General features: G+C 47.9%; 1 protein-coding gene across 1 annotated transcript in view; it reads left to right on the top strand.

Annotated features, from left to right (window-relative positions):
• The first annotated feature begins 996 nt into the window (after positions 1 to 996).
• Positions 997 to 19,627, top strand: part of ADRA1D (adrenoceptor alpha 1D) — a 50,437-nt gene continuing 31,806 nt past the window's right edge. The window contains exon 1 of the mRNA XM_052780802.1: positions 997 to 2,054. Coding sequence (XP_052636762.1) covers positions 1,088 to 2,054 — 967 coding nt within the window. The 5' untranslated portion in view covers positions 997 to 1,087. The remainder of the gene's footprint in view (positions 2,055 to 19,627) is intronic.

A 19,627-nucleotide genomic window follows, 5' to 3' on the forward strand; every position in this document is an offset into this window, starting at 1 on the left:
GGGGGGATGCTGGTGCTGGGGGGGGGACCTGCCAGCCTTGCAGAGCACCCTCCTGGTCCCGGCAACCACGGCACTGGGGGGTCTCCAGTGCGGAGGTGCAGCCCCCAGCAGCGCAGCGCCCGGACCCCCCGGGGCTGGGGGGGCGGGGGGGGGGGTGCCCGGGGCCCCGCCCGCGCCGGCGGGCAAACCCTGCACTATACTGCCCCCTGGCGGCGGCGGCGGGACGGCTGCACCCCCGCCGTGCCCCCCCCCCCCGCCCAGGGGTATCGGCACCCCGGTGCTGCGTGCCCCCCCCCCCTCACACACACACACGAGTGGGTGCCTGTCCATCCGTGGGGGTGTGCCTGCTGCCCCCTCCCCGAGTGGGTGCTTGCCCCCCAAGAGCGTGCCTGCCCCCTCCGTCTTTCCCTGCCCCCCCCCCCAATTGTGCCCCCATCCTCCCGAGTGGGTGCCTGCCCCCCCCCCCCCCATCTTCTTGCCTCCCCTCGCAAGCGCCCGGCGCTGCTGCCGCCTCCTCCTCTTCCTCCTCCTCCTCCTCCTCCTCCGGCGGCACCTGACGCGCGGGGCTCCCGACACCCCCCCCCCCGGCCCGGCTCCCCCCTCCCTCCCTCCCTTCCCTCCCCTCGCCTCTCCCGGAGCTCTCCCGTCCGAGCGGGAAGACGAGCGGAGCCACCGAGCGCTGCCGGCCGCTACCCAAGGCAGCCCCCCCCGCCCCAAACACACCCGGAGTATGAGAGGGCAGAGGGGGGGCACAGACCTCGCTGCCCCCCCGGGAGGGCAGGCGGAGGGGCTAAGGGGAGGAGAGAGCCGGTGGTGGGGAGGGGGACAGCACGGTCGGGCGGCGTGAAGGGGGGCTGTGGTGGTGGAGGAGGACGGGGGGGGGGGGGCGAGGAGAAGCGGATCCTGCCCGCCTTCCATCCCTCCATCCCGGCTGGGGGGAGCGAGTCTTGGCCCGCTGTGGTGGTCGGGGGGGGGGGGAGCGAGGTGCTGAGCGAGTCTTAGAGGGGGCTGCGGGGATCATGCCGGGGGGGCTGCGCCTCGGCATCGCTTTCTCCTCGCCCTCCATGGAGCCCGGACTTTTTTTACAATGACTTTCCCTGAGCTGAGTAATGGCAGCTTGAGTGGGAACCGGACGGGACAGGGCAGCCAAAGCGGTGCCAACCGGTCCTGGGGGCTGCAAGGTGAGGAGACCCCCGGGGGTAACGGCACCACGCTGACTTTCGCCTTGGACGTGCAGGCTGTGGGCGTCGGGGTCTTCCTGGCCGTCTTCATCCTCTCGGCCATCGTGGGGAACATCCTCGTCATCCTCTCGGTGGCTTGCAACCGGCACCTGCAGACGGTCACCAACTACTTCATCGTCAACCTGGCCATCGCCGACCTTCTCCTCAGCACCACCGTGCTGCCCTTCTCGGCCACCTTGGAGGTGCTGGGCTTCTGGGTGTTTGGGCGCATCTTCTGCAACATCTGGGCGGCGGTGGACGTGCTGTGCTGCTCCGCCTCCATCATGAGCCTGTGTATCATCTCCGTGGACAGGTACATCGGCGTCAAGTACTCCCTCAAGTACCCCACGATCATGACCGAGAGGAAGGCGGTGGTCATCCTCGTGGTGGTCTGGCTCTCGTCCATGGTCATCTCCATCGGGCCGCTGCTGGGATGGAAGGAGCCGCCACCGCCGGATGAGAGCATCTGTAGCATCACGGAGGAGCCGGGCTATGCCCTGTTCTCCTCCCTCTTCTCCTTCTACCTGCCCCTCATGGTCATCCTGGTGATGTACTTCAGGATCTACGTGGTGGCCAGGAGGACCACCCGGAGCTTGGAAGCAGGGGTGAAGAAGGAAAGGAATAAATCCATGGAAGTGGTACTGCGCATCCACTGCCGCAGCGTGCTGGAGGAGCCTCTCTCCAGCACCCGGAGCAAGGGGCACAACTTCAGGAGCTCCCTCTCTGTGCGGCTCCTCAAGTTCTCCCGTGAGAAAAAAGCAGCCAAGACTCTCGCCATCGTCGTGGGTGTTTTCATCCTCTGCTGGTTCCCCTTCTTCTTCGTCCTGCCTTTTGGTAAGTGACCCCGGCCCCCATCCCGGCCCCGCTGCCCATGGCTGAGCCCCTGGGAACCTGTTCCTTGGGACAAACTTTCAGGACACAACTCGTGCATGGAGGTGAGGGATAGGTAACTGATAGGTGAATAAACCAGCAATGAATTAATTCAATTAATTAACACTTATTCAATATTTATTAATCAGAGTCACATAATCAATCAGAGTAAACAGCAAATGAATAAAATAGCAGCATACTAATTGGTTTAATTAATTCATTCTGCATTCAGCAGTTTAATTAATGAAGTTCAGGCTAAGGAGGAAGCAGCTCTGCTTCAAACAGGCTATAATTTCGGCACAGTGGTCTCCAAACAGCTTTGCCATCCCTGCTCCCAGCCTCCCCTTCTCCCAATTTGGGGGAAGGCACCTGGGTTTGCCTCCGTGGGCCCAGGGCTCCCACCTCTGCTGTGAACCGGTGAAGATCTGGAGAGGAGTGAGGTTTGATCCCCCCAAGGAGCTTGTCAGAGTCTGAAGCATAAGTCTTACTGACTTCCCAGGACGCCAATGTTGTGCAGGGACCTGGAGCAGGACCAGGTCTTATCTACAAGGGTGATGGTCCTGGGTGATTTCCCAGGACTGATCCACCTCCTCCAGGAGCCCTGCCCTCAGCTCCTGACCCTGTCATGGTGCCCGTGTCACTGGGTGCTCATTCGGGCTTGTCTGACGGGTTGTCCTCTAAAGTTTTGGCAAGTTTTTTCCCCGGCTGAAAAGGATGCAGCCCCCTGCCTGCAGAGGAGGCTGAGGGGGCACAGAGCCCACCGGGGAATGTCCAAAGCAACATCCCCTTCCAGCACCAGTGCTGCCCGTGGCCCACGAAGTGCAGGAAAGCCAGTGCTATTCACCACCACCTCACCTAACAACAGGCACCCAACTCACGGGACCTGATTAACCCTCTGGAGTGGTGTAGCTAAACCTAGGGGGAAAAAAAAAAAAGAGATTAAAATAACTTCTGTATATTGACGATGGCCTTTGCGCAGAGCTCGGCAAAGCCGAGGTCTGTCACTCCATCTGCTGGGTGGGATCCACATGTCCCACGGCCGACCGGGGACTTGTGTCCAACTAACCCTGCAGCCAGGGAAACGTTATAGCTAGTTCTGCACTTTTTCTCAGGATTTTTCAAATCCTCTTGCTTGAGGCTGCCTCTCAAGTCAATGAATGGAAACAGCATCATGACCGCAGGACTGATTTTGACCTGCTGAGGTTTTGATCTCCCTCCAGCGTTGTGGCTGTCCCCCTGGGGACAGCTGGAGCCCAAGGCCGTTAGACACCTAATTGAGGCCACGCAATCCCCACCTGCCCTCCAGTGGGATAATTCACCAGGACCGATGGTGCCTTGGGAGCTGGGGTGTCCCTAGGGTGCTGGATGAGGGTTGTGGGTGTCTGGTCTCACCATGCTGCTGTCTTGTACCTCTTTGCTTCAGTTTCTCTCTCTGGGTGAGGGTGGTATTTGGTGAGACTCTCTCAGCCCTCCATAGGGCTGAAGTTGCTGCTGTGAAGAGTTTTCACCTTATGTGAGCACGGGAGCTCACGGTATAACTCAGGCAGGGAGCAGCAAGGCTGCAGTGAACTTCTCTCACTACCAGACCCAAGACGAATTATCCCATCTGACCGTGCCTCAGTTTCCCTTTCATTGATCAGGTGCATTGGGAGATTTTTGTAGCCTTCAAATAAATAGTTTGGGAACTGTGGGGCTCAGGGAGGTGCCAGCACCCGAAGGCTGAGCTCTCTGGGCAGCCCCAGTCTGATACTTGCCTCCTTGGCCCATCAGCAGGGCAGCAACCAGCTCCAAACCTCATTTGCACCTTTACACCTTACAGCTAATGAAGCTGGGAGTTGGGATCCTGTTCCTCTGAGTTATTCCCAGTACTTGAAAATAGGGAACAAACATCAGGCAAGACTTTAAAGTAGAAAAAAATATTTTATTTTGGTTTACCATACCTGAAACCCTTGAACCAGCTTCCCCACTGATGTAAATCACTACCCCTGCACTGAAGTCAGAGGAGATTTGCTGATTTACACCAGCTAAAAAATCCAAACTTCATTCTTTAAGTACCTCCCATGAACCCGTTTGCTTCCTCCAAGCACACAACTTGCCAAGTTCTTTATAAACATGGCTTTGATCTTTACTTCCTGCTGTATTATACGTATAATATAAACACAGCAAAAGTTCATTTATTTTATGACTACAAAATATGCTGCCGTTTATTTCACCCCCCTTTTATTAATTGTAATTTCCTATTCAAATCTGAGAATCATTCAATGCTATCTAGAAGGAGAACAGAAACTTCTACAAGGTCTAATCTCTGATTTTACAGATCAAGAGACAGGTCTGTAACTCAGAGAAATCAGCAAAGTTCTCTGTAAACCCACAAACTGAAACATGCTGGGGCCAATTCTCCTTGAAAAGGAGATTGTAAATGGTTAATTAGAATGGCTTTTTTTATTTGCTTGCTAGACAAACTTACGCGAAATAATTTGGGGCCAAGTGGAAATAATATTGATACACATTTTCAATGAAAATGAAACACTCGTGAGAAACAAAGTTCACTTTCAATTGAAGTGAAACGTATTGTTTCAATTTAAGAGTGAATGGAAGTTTATTAAAAATGAATACTCAGATACATTTCAAAATGAACTGTCACATTAAAATGAAATGAAATGAATAAGTAAGATCTATTTTCTTCTCAAAATATTGAAATGCTTTGACTTTTTTTTTTCTATTTGACATGAATTTGCAAGAAGTTGTCATTGACTTACACTGTTGACTGACTGTTGTCTGATTATACTTTTTAGGGATAAGTAAATCTGTCAACTGAAAAAAGACTCCCAGCTCTACTTAGCATTGACTTAGCACTCAGAAACTTCAGTACTGGCTCTGTCACCAGTCTCTGTGTGAGTCTGCACACATCTTTGCAACTCCGTGCAGAACAGTTTGCACGTTAGTTACACAGGAGTAATATTTATCACATCAGTGTTGAGAAGCTGAAATAACCAATAATTTTAAATAACAGGACCTATGTACGTGCCAAATGTTATCAGCCATTTCTCCATGCTTGAACAATCTACAAAGATTCTTCTTTAAATCAGCTCAAACTCCCCAATACCTCCACAGTCTATTTATCAGCTGAGTAATTTAGCTCACTCTTGGGTTTGTGATACACATCCCCAAGCACAGGATGCCACCACCAGGAGTTCTAACACAATTAACAGTTTCTGCGGCTAATGAGACTCTTTAAGCAGCTGGTTGTTCAACAAGAGATGAAATCCTAATTACCCACATAAATCTTGTGTGGGTTGTATCTTTTGCCGGGTGTGCAGTAGAGCTCTACCAAGCTGCTTTGCCTGGGGATCCTGGGTGGTGGTTGCGTGGTTTATGCCAGCGTGCCTCTTCCCTTAGCAAAGACCTGTCGAGAGAACATAACTGGAGGCTTCTCAGAGATGTGGGCCAGGAGTTTAAGGGTGTTTTGTAGGATGGGATTCATCTCCCTTTGGTTGTTTCAGACATCTGTGCCTTTATCTCAGCTAGTCATAGCATCATGGAGATGCTAGTTGGAAGGGACCGCTGAAGGTCCAATTCCCTCTCTGAGCAACACCAATACCAGGTTGATCAGTTATATTCACCCAAAGCTCCCTTTATCTTCCCGAGGGGAGTGCCTGAAGGTGTGACTCACCTGACATATTTTGGACATCCTCCTTAGGGTGAGATGAATTGTGGTGTCAACCTGCCTTTTCCTCCCCCTTGACTACAAAAGCAGCCAGGGGCAGCTAACCAGCTGACGGTGCCTGCGCTGCAAGTATTTGCAGAGAGGTGGGATGTATCCTAGTCTGGATTTTTTTAAGTCTAATGGAGGCAAGATGCCCAGGTGAGAGAAAACTCAACCCTGTGTCAGCTCAAGCCTTTATTAGAGAGAGAGAACAGAGAGAGAAGCTCTCTCTTAAGTCACACAACCATAGAGGCTTCTCTGGCTCTTGTGCTAATGGAAAATCCTGCTAAAAGTTAGGTGCTGGATTTGTCCTTGCAGTAGGGCATCTGCGCAATGGGCCAAGGAAGCAGAACCTGCTATACAACACCTATAGATAGATAGTCACCTGCTTTCTCAAACCTGATCCAGGAGGAAGGAAGGAAGGAAGAATAAGAGGAGGGATGGAGCCTTGCTCCCCAGCCACTCTTCTGTGTCTGGGGAGCATGCAAAGACAATATGGGACCCCAAATGGGACCATGTCAGGAGTGGAGGCAAAGACCTTCTCCATCACCACCCCAGAAACATCTAAGAGGAAACAACCATCCCTTGGGATGCACTAGCCAGTACCCAGGATGGCAATTTACACACCTCAGTGGCCCTTGGTTTTTAAGAAGCATAGTCTAGTCTGGGTGGTGGGCACCCATGTTTTTTATTCTCTGGATTTGATTAGAAATCAAGACCAGTGTGAGAAAGGCACAGCAGCACCCATAGCTAGTGCCACACAAGGATGAAGGCCACAACCCAAGGCTCTCTTCACTCTGTCCCTCCACAAGCAGGAGGTTACCCAGACAAGGAGTGACTTAAGAGATCCGTCAGGATGAGCAAAACCTTCCATATTCATGGTCTTATGTTTGCCTTGGGGTGGTGACTTGCCTGTGTTTGCCGTGGAAGCTGGTGCTCATTTCCAGCTATGAGTCAGAAAAACAGTGCGCTGGCTTTTTTACCTGCATCCTGAAGGAAAGGCAGCTGCTACGCAAACCAGGCTCAGAAAGGTCTCCTTCAAGCCAAAACAAAAATATTTTTGTAGATTCTGTTTTCCGTAGGACAGAAGTCCTTTCATAAAACATTTTGCAGAAGACGGGCTCACAGAGGCATTGCAGTGCTCAAGCTTCGGTAACTGTCACTTGTAAAATAAATGATGGAGAAGACAATGTAGGTAGAAGCACATTTTAGATGTGACCAAGTCTGTTCTGGTAGAAGTGGAGAACCTAATTCAGTTCTGGTAGAGGAGGATTTAGCATGGTTTCCTAAGAAAAAAAGGGCTTATGTCATCACTCTGTGCCAGTGTGCATGTAAGCCTTTCCCTACCACCTGATGAACTCTTTCATCAATCTCAATCACTTTTGAGAAAGTGCTAAAAGTCCTCAATATACCAAGGTCCTATAAAAATGGGCAGATGGGTAAAGGAGTGGGAACTTTTATACTGTCTCTCACAGAAGGAAGGTTGCAGAGTGAGTTCAGCCCCTGGTTAGACATCAGAAAATACTAAAAATCCACCACAAGACACAATTCCACAGAAAACCAAACTCCTTTAGTTTTATTGTGCACAGGAGGACCTGATCAAAAGTGTGATTTAAAAGGAGGAGGATGAAAGATAGACCATTCAATTACTTTGATTGTCAGGGCAGTCTCTTGTATCTCCTGAAATTTTCTGAGTTATGGTGGAAGTGGCAGAATTGGCATGGAAAAAGGAATGGGCAACTGCTCTGGAATAATTAGCTGTGGCCCAGTCCATCAAATCAAACTGGAACAAGAGCAATTGCAATGAACTATTCCATTGGCCACAAGCCCCCCATTGATACTAGTCCACAGGAACCACACATTAATTAAAAATGCCAGCAGACACAGACACAGAATCTCAAAAGCTGCTAGGTACCAGGCTGCAGTTTGATTTATTGGACAACATCCAGGCAAGAGGCAAGATTCTTCTCGTCTGCTTTGCACCACAGGATGTTTCCATCAAATGGGCTCATGCCAAATTAGCATAAATTCATTAAATCATAGGGGATGGATGGGTCTTCCAGCCCATCTCCCTTTCTCAGGGAAAGATCACTTGGCCCGAAACCATTCCTGACCTGTTTTTCAAGACTATTCTTAAAGCATTGCAGTGAGGGCAAATCCATTGCTTTCCCAGGCAAAATATACTGTTGCTTAAGAAATGTGAATTCTGCCTCTCTTTTGCCAGTTGATAGTGTCTGCAATAACATTAGGGCTGTGCTGCAGCCTGCCAGAATATCATTCCTAGGGCATGATAGCCGGGATGCATGTGGTGGGCATGGCACAGGGACACATGGGGGTGTACAGCCCCCTGGGACAGCACTGGAGGAATAGTCCAGGCACAGGGAACCTGGGTGGGAGTCATCTGCATTGATTGTGTCTGTCTAGAGATAATACTGTGGAAAAGCAACCTGTGAGCAGGGTTTCTCTCCAGGGAGAACATGTTGACCTCTTGCAGAAGGGCACAGGAGAGAATTACAAGTAGACACATGGATAACGAGCCTGTGAGTAAATTATATAGGTAAAGCATTTGACGGTGTTGATTCACTCCTTGTGCCCTAGTGCAGAAGGCGGCAGAGTGCAGAACAACAGGGGAATAGCCTACGTGTGTTTGGAAATAGCCAGCAAAAAATTATTATTTCGAGCCCAAATGAGTGCGTGTGGTTCCCTTCCTACTCATTACCCTGTGCAGAAGGCCAGAGGCAGACGGAGGGGTTTAGTACAGTTTTTGCTGTTGCAAGAGATGCAGCATTCCAGACCTCAAATAATGATTTGGGCACCCAAGATTGAACATATGCTTTGCCTCTGCCTGGCCAAAGTAATGCAGTGATTCACTGAAGTGACTGGGAATAGGACCCAGATCTCCCATGACCTATGTCCGGGATTACTCTGCTTCCAGTCCACCCACCGCACCACCAAATAAAACTATTTAAAGCCAAATGTCTGTTTTTATATCACAGCATCTTGACGCATCTGGAGGCAGTTGCTATAATTGTTGTACCACAAACAGGAAAAAAATAGATCTTGAAAAATTTAAAACTACTGTGATTCAGTGGGCAAAATGTTAAAAAATCTTTCAACAGGAGTTTTGGAACCAATACCAAAATACACCATATAACATTAAATGCAGCTATATTAAGTTGAGTCTGACAGTTTTATTGTATTTGCACACACAAAACTTTGTCCTGGATATTCTGGGAAGGAGCTTTAATTGGCCTGATCTATCTTCATTAATTTATATTTAGATAAATATTTGCTTATTAATTCTGATAATCAGGTTAATGAGATGTAACAAAGATTGAGTGGAAGGGTGGCGATGCTCTTTGGTATGATCATGCAAGGTGGTTCTTGAATTTCTTGTTACCAGCTTGGTTTTGATTGCTTTTGCTACAACAACATGAATTGGGTACTAGCAACTGTGTCACGTTAGCAAGTAACAGTGTAAAGGCTTCATGCTACCTGTAGCGTTTTAATTATACCTGTGCTCACTTTAGTGAGTACATACAGCACTTTTGCTCAAGGCTTTTCAGAAAATGAGTATATTTCCTTGGGAAAGCAACCTGAATTATCTTCCGATTGATCAATCAGGACTTTTACTTGATGTGATTACTGCGCTGTATTCTAGGTAGAGCTGGTAATACCTATTAACATTACGGGACCCTTCTGGAAATAAGTCCCAGTTTCTGGTGCCAAATATTATCTATTAGGTAAAGTTTTCCATTCTGTGTCTTTGTAACAGGCTGAATTTGTGCTGCAAAATGTGAGACAAAATGAGATAGCCATGTCTGAAAAAGATGACAGGAAAAAACACAGCGCTAGGTTCCTATAAGAAGTGTTATGGGAACAGCCTTGAGTCTAAAAAGCTCTGGCAGTACCATGTGTCAGAGCAAAAACTTGACATTTTTCTCCATTGGGTTTGGGGGGTGCTTTATGTCAGGACAGGGCAGGAATTAGACAAAGCTGGCCCAATATGGCCAACTTCTGTGAAGAAAGCACTTTTCTGAGGTGTTGTCAAGGATGGGCAGTTTAGCGAGACTGGAGCTTGTGAGGAAGAGCTGTTGAGAGCAATGACGTGATGGTGTCTGAGGGACATCTCTGCTCCTCTGCTGTCCCCTGTACTGCTCATTTCCACACTGCTCCCATCTTCTCCAGTGTCAAGACAGTCCCTGACATTGGATGCCAACCGTATACAGTCTTCAGCCAGTTGCTCTTCAGCTTTCTACATAACCAACAATGAAAAATAGGTGTTTTGAGGCTGCAGTTCATCACATCCTAATATTGCGATCTAAACCAGTCAGATGAGTCGCAGCCCAAAAGCACCAGTGTCTCCTCAGTGCCTCTGAGGGAGGCCAAAGACGACCAGCTCCAAGGTGCACAGTAGACATGTAAACTAGCTGAGACGAGCCTCACTGTGAAGCCAAACACAGGACCAGTTTTGCCAAAGTCAGACACATTTCCAGCTGGAGCTGGAGCTGCTACGAGTTAGGCTTTAAGGATGCGAAGTGCTCCATAGCACCAAGGGTTCAGGAATGCACACTCAAAATACAGACATATTTTGGCATTGCTTTGTAGATGGGACAGTAAGATGGCTCTAAAGCACCTTTTTCTCTTTGGAGAGCCGTGAAAAGAAAAATATATTGGTTTGCAAAATGTTTGGCTGTAACTGAGCTAAATACCTTCAGACATCCACGAGGAAACAAATAGTTCTGTCGTCAGAGCGGAGCTGAGCAGGGTGAGTTTGTAAAGTGTGGAGCCACATATTGACCAGTGAGGAGATACTGAATAGCTCAACCAAGCTATTAATTAATTGAGCATCCACCTTCCCTTGCAACTGGTATGGCAGGGACACTGCAGAGACAGTAGAGCATGATCCTGAAATTAAACTCTTTAAATGTTAAGAAACCAAAGTTTTGCAAATGTGATTTTCACTTTGACCTTGTCGATCTTTTGAGTCCTTAACTTTGCAACTTCCTTAGTGTTCATTTAGCAGTTCTATTATATAGATACATTATAACTTGTCTGCAAGTTGTTGTTTTGTGTGCTCAGAAACCAGTGTTCACCATAGTGGTAGAGTTAAACAAGACAATTTTGAACACATAACCCAACTGCAGAGCAAAGAATGTGAAAATCTCTTAAAATATTTGTTCTCTGTATGAGAAAATACATCTTTACAACAGCTGAAGCCCAGAATCAGCAGTTGCAAATGCTGTGGTTTACGCACCACATTTTCAGCAATCACCTTTCCATGGACACTGGTGGGATTTTGAGTGGTGCCTGCAGCAACAGCTACTTTTTAATATAAACTCCTAAAGTGGCTGATGAGGACAGGAGCTGCCTGAAAAAAATTGGGGTTTTTTCTTTGAAATTTCTCTTTCCACATAAATTCAATTCAGGAAAATACAGTTCTACACCTGGATATTTCTATATGGTGTATGGCACCATTGGACAGATATATTTCCCCTGTCTCTTACCCTTATTGCCCTTTACATGGTGATCCTCCGAATTGATCTACATTTCCTGGTATACCCCACTGTCTCCCACTTAGCCAAGATACAAATGCTAGCTTAGGTTGCATCCTACATTGTACCATCCTCCGGACAAGTACTAATAGGAAAGCAACTGAACTCCAACTGTCAGAAGAATGATATTGTCATTGACAATAGAAAATACTTCAGGGTTTGTTTGGTTGGTGTTTGGGCAAAACAAGGCTGTAAAGAACTTCTGGCATGAAATGTATGTAGTGAAAAATCCAGTTTTCCAACTAATAGGTGTTGAGACTTTTTTGACCAGCCCAAGTTGTTCCATCTCCTTATTCTTTTTACACACAAAATTTTGAAGTCCTCTTAAGGTATCTAGCTTTGAGGGCATAAAGCAGGGGGGTTTGTCCATCATTGTTTACAGGATAACTTGACCTTTCTTGTGCTGAGTTGATTCTCTCTAGGTTGTGAATCAGCTTTGTTCTCTGAGCAGACCTTTTCTCTTGAAAGCCTGGTACTAACTACACGTTGTGAATGTGGCTTTCTGCTCTATGTTGTGAATTAATTACCCCCTTTACTTGTCATGTGATAATGAGGCAAGGCTAAGTGTAGTCTAATAACCCTGAGATTGTCATTCGCTTTCTGTTGGGTTGTCATCAAGGCAGATCTGTTGCATGCATCAACCCGAAAGAGCTCTTCTGAGGATAGCCAGTGTTTTATTCTTCTGTGCATTGGCTGTTAAATGATGGTACAGGCATCGGTGACTTTTGCTGATGGGCCAGGCCCTAGAGGAGGACGGCTGCTGTAAACTTCAGGGTGTTGTTTTTTCATTCTTCACAGCAGGTGCTACATTGGGATTATCGCGATGGCTATACCCACTAGATAAATGCATCTGTTCCAGGAATCAAACCCTGCACTTTCCCCAGCAAAGCAGTGCAGAGTGACTCACATCCACAAAACTCAAGGCTAGTCCTCTCTGGAGGAGACTTGCACATCCACATTGACACAGGGTCTTCTCCAGATTTCACAAGGTATCCCAGTGGTTCTAAGACTTAAGTACTATTTTGAGGCATTTTTAATGCAAAAGGGTCTACAATAACATACCAGTTGTTGGCAACCTGTCAAAGAAAGATTTAGGTAATCCAAGTACCCTACCTTTCAGGAAGATCTCACATACGGGGCCCATCCAACCCTCTGTCCCATCAAGTTACCATGTAGTCCCTCTTGAGTGGTAACACCCTGTGGGCAAGGTCTTGTCTGTGGAGTACGTGAGAGCACTCATCTCTCCCTCACAAGGAACCTCTTGAATGTGACCACGGAGTTGGTGACAGCCAACCCCCTGTAGCTATGGTGGAGCCCCTTATCCATTGTAGCTTGTTTCTATGCAAGATCTGTGATGGGGGGGGGCAAGAAAAGGAGTTGGAGTTCTGGAAGGCACGGTAAGAGATGAGGAGGAAGAGCAGAAGTTTTGGGGTGCAGTGAGGCTAGCGAGGTGCTGGAAAGGCTGGACTGGGAGCCCTTCTTGTCTCCAGCAACCCTGAGGTGGCAGGGCTTCGAGGTTCCCCGAGGTGACCACACAAGAGAGGGTTTGCTGAGTCCCAAAACAGAACCATCCCCTCTCTCTCCTAATGTTCAGACTCACAAGAGTGTTTCCAAGGGCCAAATGTGTTTTATGGTCTTGTTTTGATTTACCCACCTGCTCTTAATTTGGTTGTGGCTGAAAGGGTTTGGGGATTTGGGAGCAAGGGTAGTTCATGAGGAATAATAGCTTCAGTATTAAAGTTCAGCAGCTGGCTGCTTTCAGCTGCTTTCTGATTTGGTAGTTAATTGCTATTATTATTTGCTGTAAATATTTCCTTTAAAATGCCATTAGGAACACTGAGTGATAAGCTCTTCCTTCTGAAGTCTTTGTCTTTACAAGCACTTTCCATCCAGAGATCTCTCAGCCCTTTGCACCTGTACTTGAACACACATCCCCAAATGTCCTCGTGGTCCTCCTTCCTCCAAAGCAAATTCCAACCACCACAATGGAAAAATGAAGTCTCTGGTGGGTAATGATTTGTTGCATTGACTATCTCCTGTCCAGGCTGGTGAGAAAACCTGTTTGAGTGGCAGAGGTAGCATTCACATCTTCCCATGCAACGTGTGCTGGGGACAAACTTATCCCAGTGGTGCCAACTCCATAGTTCAAAGGACTAAATAGGAAGAAAGGGAACACACACAAATGTCATCAGGGAGGGAGACAACCCATCTGTTTCAACACCATTCATCATCTTTTTTGCTAAGGAAACTGAGGCACCACTTACATACCTGTGGTCACTTGGTAGCTCTCCAGTATTGCTAGCACACCAGCTACTTCTGCCCTGCTTTCTCTGTTTTGGTGCTGCATAAAACTGTCACTTGGAAACAGAAGACTGTACTTCTCCCTGCACCATAATTTATGGGTGCAATTAGCCCAAGGATGGATTTACTGGAGTGGCCTGAACAGGATATGGCTTTTTAGCTACTCCTAATGAATAGTCTTTCTCTAAGAGGGCTCCTTAGCTAATGCATTTGGAGCTGAGCCAGAGAACCACCAGGTCTGGTGGCAGAATACCAACTGCCAACTCGCTAAAGAGAGGGCATTTCCTCCTCCCAGGAAGTTTCCAACCCAAGGCAATTCACGACTAAGTCATTAAGGCCCCTGAAATGCAACTTTTATTTTTACCCCTCCGGTAGCTGAAAAAAAACCCCAAACTTTCGCAAGGGATTCCTGCTGGGAGAAATCCCTGCCCCAGACAAATCCAAGCCACCTTTTCCATTGCTCAAAGTGGGTACATTGATGCCACTCAGTATAGGAAGACCGGCAGGAGATAGCAAGTACTGGACTGGCCCCAGCCGGCGCTCTCCAACACAAATCTCCCCAAAAATTGTGCCTGGAGCAGTAGGAACATGAGGTGGTTGATGCCACTTGGGTTCAGGATCTGGAATCAGACCTGTCCCTCTTCTGTTCAGCAGTTTGTTTATTTATCACAGTTAATGGGATCTGTATTTGCCCCAGTGAGTTAAAGGCTAGAACAAATCACAGGGGTTATCTCATCTGATTTCCTGAATTAAAGAAATCCTGGCTGCATTCCCCTGCAAGACTGTTGCAGCGCAAGGTTGCAAGTGCTGAGAAGTCCAAGACAAGAGCCAGGCTGCAAATCCTCCAAAAGAAGTCCATGATGGGGAAAAAAAAAAATACATCAGGAAGCCCTGCAAGAGATCTCCCATGCAAGGATCAATTATGCAAACACTGAGCAGGGGACAGACCCCACTGCAAAAGAAGGCTGCCCCAGCCTTTGCTGGAAGGGCTGTGCTGGAGCTCGGTCCAGGTCTTCTGCCACAAACAAGACCTTTGTGAAAGCATTTAGATGTGGAAAAGATTAAAAAAAAGAAACTTGTTTAGAGGGAAATTCATATCCTAAGCCTAAAACTGATGATTTGTAGCAGAGAAAGTGAGGAAAGGGGATATCTTCATGGCATGGTGCTCTTTTTTTTGTGGCAGTGAGCCAAGAGGTGGTTAGGGCAACGTGACTGGGAAAGGGACAGTAAATTTTCCTGCAGCAAGAGGATGGTCTGGAGCCAGGGATTGCCACCCCAGGACGGGTCAAGAGAAGGAGGTAACAAGCACAGTGGGCTCATGCCACATCTCATCCCTGGCTGTTTTCCAGGTGCAAATTTGCTCAGACCAGCCTCACAAATCACTGAGAAACAGCTCACAGGTAACGATAGGGATGGTGGAGGGCACTGGCTTCAAAATCCAGGGACTCAGAGCCACTTGTAAACCCCTAGGTCACCAGATGAAGCTGGCAATAGTGTTATTTCTTACCCTAGATGAGAGCACTCTCACCAGAGTCCCAGGCAGGGGACCTGACGTGTATTATCATCCTAGATGTGTTTTCAGAAATGAAATTTGGAAGGGCATGGGGCACACACACATGCACAGCACAACAGTGGAGACACCATCAGCTGGTCAACAACCTTGTTTGAGCACAGACAGCAGAGGACTTGGGTTCAGAGCAGCTGCCAACTCTTGAACCTCTGCCTTTAAAGCCAAGTTCTCTAGGAGACACTTGTCAAACTGCACCAGAAAAGTTTTTCAGCCATGGGCTATTTCTGTTCCCAGGGTCCCTTCCATAGGAATTATCCGGAAAGCTGTGAGGATGCATTGTGAAGTCAAACTGGCGGCCAGCCACGAGCTTGTCTGCCTCCCTCAATATTGCACTCAGGCTGGGGATTTGGGGAAACAAAACAGACCGACTTCACGTCACAGGGTTTGCTTTCCGTGTATTCCTCACTCAGAGACGAGCACGCAAAGACAGAGGGAGAAGGAGCAAAGCGCAGAGTTTTCCAAATATTGCATCTCTCCCTTTCTTCTGCCTTGCCAAAGTGGAGTTATTTGGCATTAATCATGTTGTGCTTCACTTCCAGTGACACCACACGGTTACAGCACTTCAGGGCTCTCTGCAGGCTGATCTAGCTGAGATCCTTGATGATGCACAAGCCCATTAGTCATGTGCTTCAGCCCCTTTTGTGTCAGGTGTTGTACAAACAGTAATGCTATTTCCAGCCCAGAGGAGCTCAAAGTAGTGGATCCAGATGGATGTGGGAGGCAGGAGAGCACCCAGTGGTATCTGCATGCAGGCAGACTGCAGTTTTGCCAGGATTCAGGCAAAGGAGTAGGAAATAGTGGTGCAGGCATTGGCAGATAACTTCTGCTATCCTAGGAAAGCAACCAAGGAGAACAGACCAATTCCCATTGCATCTGATCACCTCCTTGGCCACCGCCCTCCCTCCCTGGGTCCCCTTCCCTGTATACCTCCTTACCAGTGCTTCATCTCTCACCCATGCCTCTGATAAACAAGGCACGTAATTATTTCTGGTTTGCAGGTAGACGAAGAGATTAGGAGTAGGACCAGACTCACAGGTGAAGACTTCTATGCATAGTTGTCTGTGGGTAGGTGTCTGCATGTGAGCTGGGTGCCCCATTATTGTCCACATCTAGAGAGCTAGATTGCTAACCAGATTTGCATTGCAATTTGCTTCCCTAAGATACGCCCAGTGCTGTCCAAGATCCCCTAAGGTAGATGAAGCAGCTATCTGGGGTTTTTCATTGCAAGACAAGACCTAGAGAATCCCTGTGCTCTTCCAGAGACCAGGAGGGACATCCCAGGGCTGCATATCTCCAGTGGTACAAGACACATAGGCAACCTCGGTGTCTACTTTAGGATGACCTGCATTGAACCCTGAATTGCTTTCCCAAGAAATTAAAAAGAAAACCAGACACCCTCATGGAAAATACTTCTGGTAACCTGCCCACACAAACATTTCTTTCTCTATCCCATAAACTGGAGTGTAGGTTGTGCCCTGAAGCTTGGTATCTTGGTATGTCTATACCTTTCTCTCAGATGCACCCTTCCACAGCCTAATTCTGAAGCTGTATCCTGAAAATAAAAACAAAGGAGTCACTGCTGCTTTCTCAGATGGCCCATGAGGAGTCAGTCTGGCTTTCTTTACGTTGCTGTCAAGCATTAAAAAGCACACCTAATGCTTCAGTGCAGAAATAGTAGGAAATAAATAGAAAAGTCTTTGAAGGAAGGGCTTAATATTTGCTGACTGGCAGATAGAGAAGAAAAGTCATCTAGGTGACTTTACTGGTCTGACCTGTCTGTTTCTCCTGTAGGCTCCATCACTTGGCACATTTATCGGGGCAAGTAGGACCCAGTTGGCCAAATAGATGGAAAACATGGAGTTACCTGCCAGTGGTCTGTTTGGCCTCTCCATTTAGGACATGTAGTGATAGTAAGGCTGTTGGATAGGGTGGTGGTGTGCATGAAGCTTGTCCCAGCACAGCTTTAGGTCTTTGCCCACCTGCTAATGCTGAGACGTGAGAACCAACTCAGAAACACACAACATGATACACATGATGCGCAGACTCTTCCTGGGCTTCGTTAGCATCCCTTGATGACCCCAGCAGGCAGCACGGCTCCTGCTCTCCTACAGGATGCATCCATGAACTTCCCCCAAAGGTCGGGGGAATCAGTACGTGGGCGGCTTCATTTTCCTGCTGCAAGGAAAAGTATTTACATTCAAAACAGAACTTTCCCAGTGTCTGAGGCTGTCTGAGTGAAAGGCAGCTAGGGTAGGGGGCTGAATGGAGATTGTTTGCATTGAATGTGGCCATCAGCCTGTCAGGATTTATTCCACACATTCAGCTGGAAAAGGTCTGTTCCTTTTCTCTGTGTACTCTTACCGCACACCCATCAGCATGCACTTAGAGAAACTGCAGGTGATTAAATTAGCAGCCTAATGTATGGAACAAAAATAATTTGCTCCAAAAACCAGCATTTACTGCTCAAAGTGGAACTGGGTGACTCACAGCAGAATCCAGAAAAGCCATTGGAGAGAAACATAGCCAGAAATGTGATCACATCTGCCATCCCACTGAGCGCCTCGGCAATCCCTCAGGTGCCTTCTTCCTTTGTAGCTCTTCTTCTTCTTCTTCCTCTCCCTGTTTCTCCTCCTATCTGTACCCCTCTGTGGCTCTGGTGTCACCATTTTGAGAAAGGAGTGACTGCCACTGCAGATCACCATGTTGCATGATCCCATTCAAAATCACTTGAGCTTCATGTGTGTCCCAGTCCCTGACCCTCTGCTGCCTGTGCCTTTGGGGAGGCCATTCTGGATCTTATTGCGTCCAACTCTTAGAAACTTTATTGTTTGCAGTGGGAACATATCTGTGCCTCATTTGTGATCATTTAGTTTTGTGTCCATATCATCTTCTTCCTTAAGCAGTTATATGCTTTCTTTGGCTTTCACCCTTCTGGCAGAGAGGTGGTCAGAGGTCTTCTTCACCTGTAGCCTCTTTTTGCTGCATTGAATAAGTGAAAATTCATCCCACCTAAGTAATTCCCTTTTGCTTTAATTCCTCCACTGGTCCATCTGGATTTACTCCCCTTTAGAAGATCACTGATGGTTTGGATGCTTTGTGAGACCAAACTTGTACCTTACACTCAAACTCTCGAAGGTGCACCAGACAAATGGGTGCCTGGGCAAGCAGTCCTTTGTGGTAATCCTAATGTCCCTGTTAGCAACGGTAGTAGCAGATCACACCTCCCACCTGGAGAAGAGATGGAGAAGCAACCACCTGCACTGTGTTGGTGGATGTCCCCTGTGACTGCCACCATGCAACATATGCAGCTTGGTGCTCTGGCTGTTAAGTCAGCAGTAGTTTTGGACTCTTCTGAGCCATGCCACAGAGATCTCCAAGGAAGAGTATCTAGAAAGATAAATGGATGCTACCCACCATGTCCAAGTGCATGCTCAGGATTGTACCAGAGAGTTTATATCATAAGCCTATCTTTTTTGCTTCTGTTTTGCTCCATAAGGGACTTTCCAAAAGACTCTCCTTCCAATCTCCGCTGGAAACATCTCCCCCACTCACTGGAGGGGGCACACCTCGAAGCCGCGAGGTCCCCATCAGCCAGTGCCGAAATGTGGATTAAGAAATGCTGCTCCACTGCCAGATATGAGTCATCCTGCCTCTTGAACTCTCGCTTATAGTCACCATGGTAACTGGGTCAAGCACCTCAGAAAAATGATCCGGGAATGTCCATTTTTCTTTCTCCCTATTTATTTCTTGTCACTTCCAAATGCCTGCCTCTCACCCTTCCCCTTCTCCAGCCCAGGATTGACCTGCATTTCAAGAATAAAGCAGCTTGCAGGGGACCAAGGAGACTTTCTTTTATTCCAAACTACAATCATCAAGGAGGCAATTCCAGTACACGCGTTTTTGAAAAAGGTGTCGCAGTCCATGGGGAATCACTGTGCTTGTGAAGAGAGAGACAGAGGGACTGGGCCAGATGTAGGTGGTATTAGGATGTGGTTTCCCCACAATTTTCCCATCAAATACTCCATCAGTAAGGTTCTCAGGTGGACAGGAATTGGAAATTAGCCTGGACTGCAATAAATCAGGCTCTCTTCAATACAGGTGATCACGCATCATACCTCCACCAGCGCTCAGCACCCAGGAAAAAGAAAACACCTTTGCACCAGTCACAGCAGCAAAGGATCTCAAGGTTAGAAGCCTGCCTTGGATGAAAAATTTAGGAATCTCTTTCCTTGGCTAACCCTTTGTTTATGCTTAGCCATGCTGTCCCATCCTCTCCCATCTACGCTGCCCAAAACATCCCCTGGGACCGACTTTTGTTTGCAAGCACCTCCCAGCCCCTCGAGCAGGGGGCTTTGCTTTTCTCCCTCCTTCCCTTCTCATAGCAATGGGCACCTCTATCTCTTGG

The sequence above is a fragment of the Harpia harpyja genome, chromosome 2 (genome assembly GCF_026419915.1).
Source record: "Harpia harpyja isolate bHarHar1 chromosome 2, bHarHar1 primary haplotype, whole genome shotgun sequence".
Lineage (NCBI taxonomy): Eukaryota > Metazoa > Chordata > Aves > Accipitriformes > Accipitridae > Harpia > Harpia harpyja.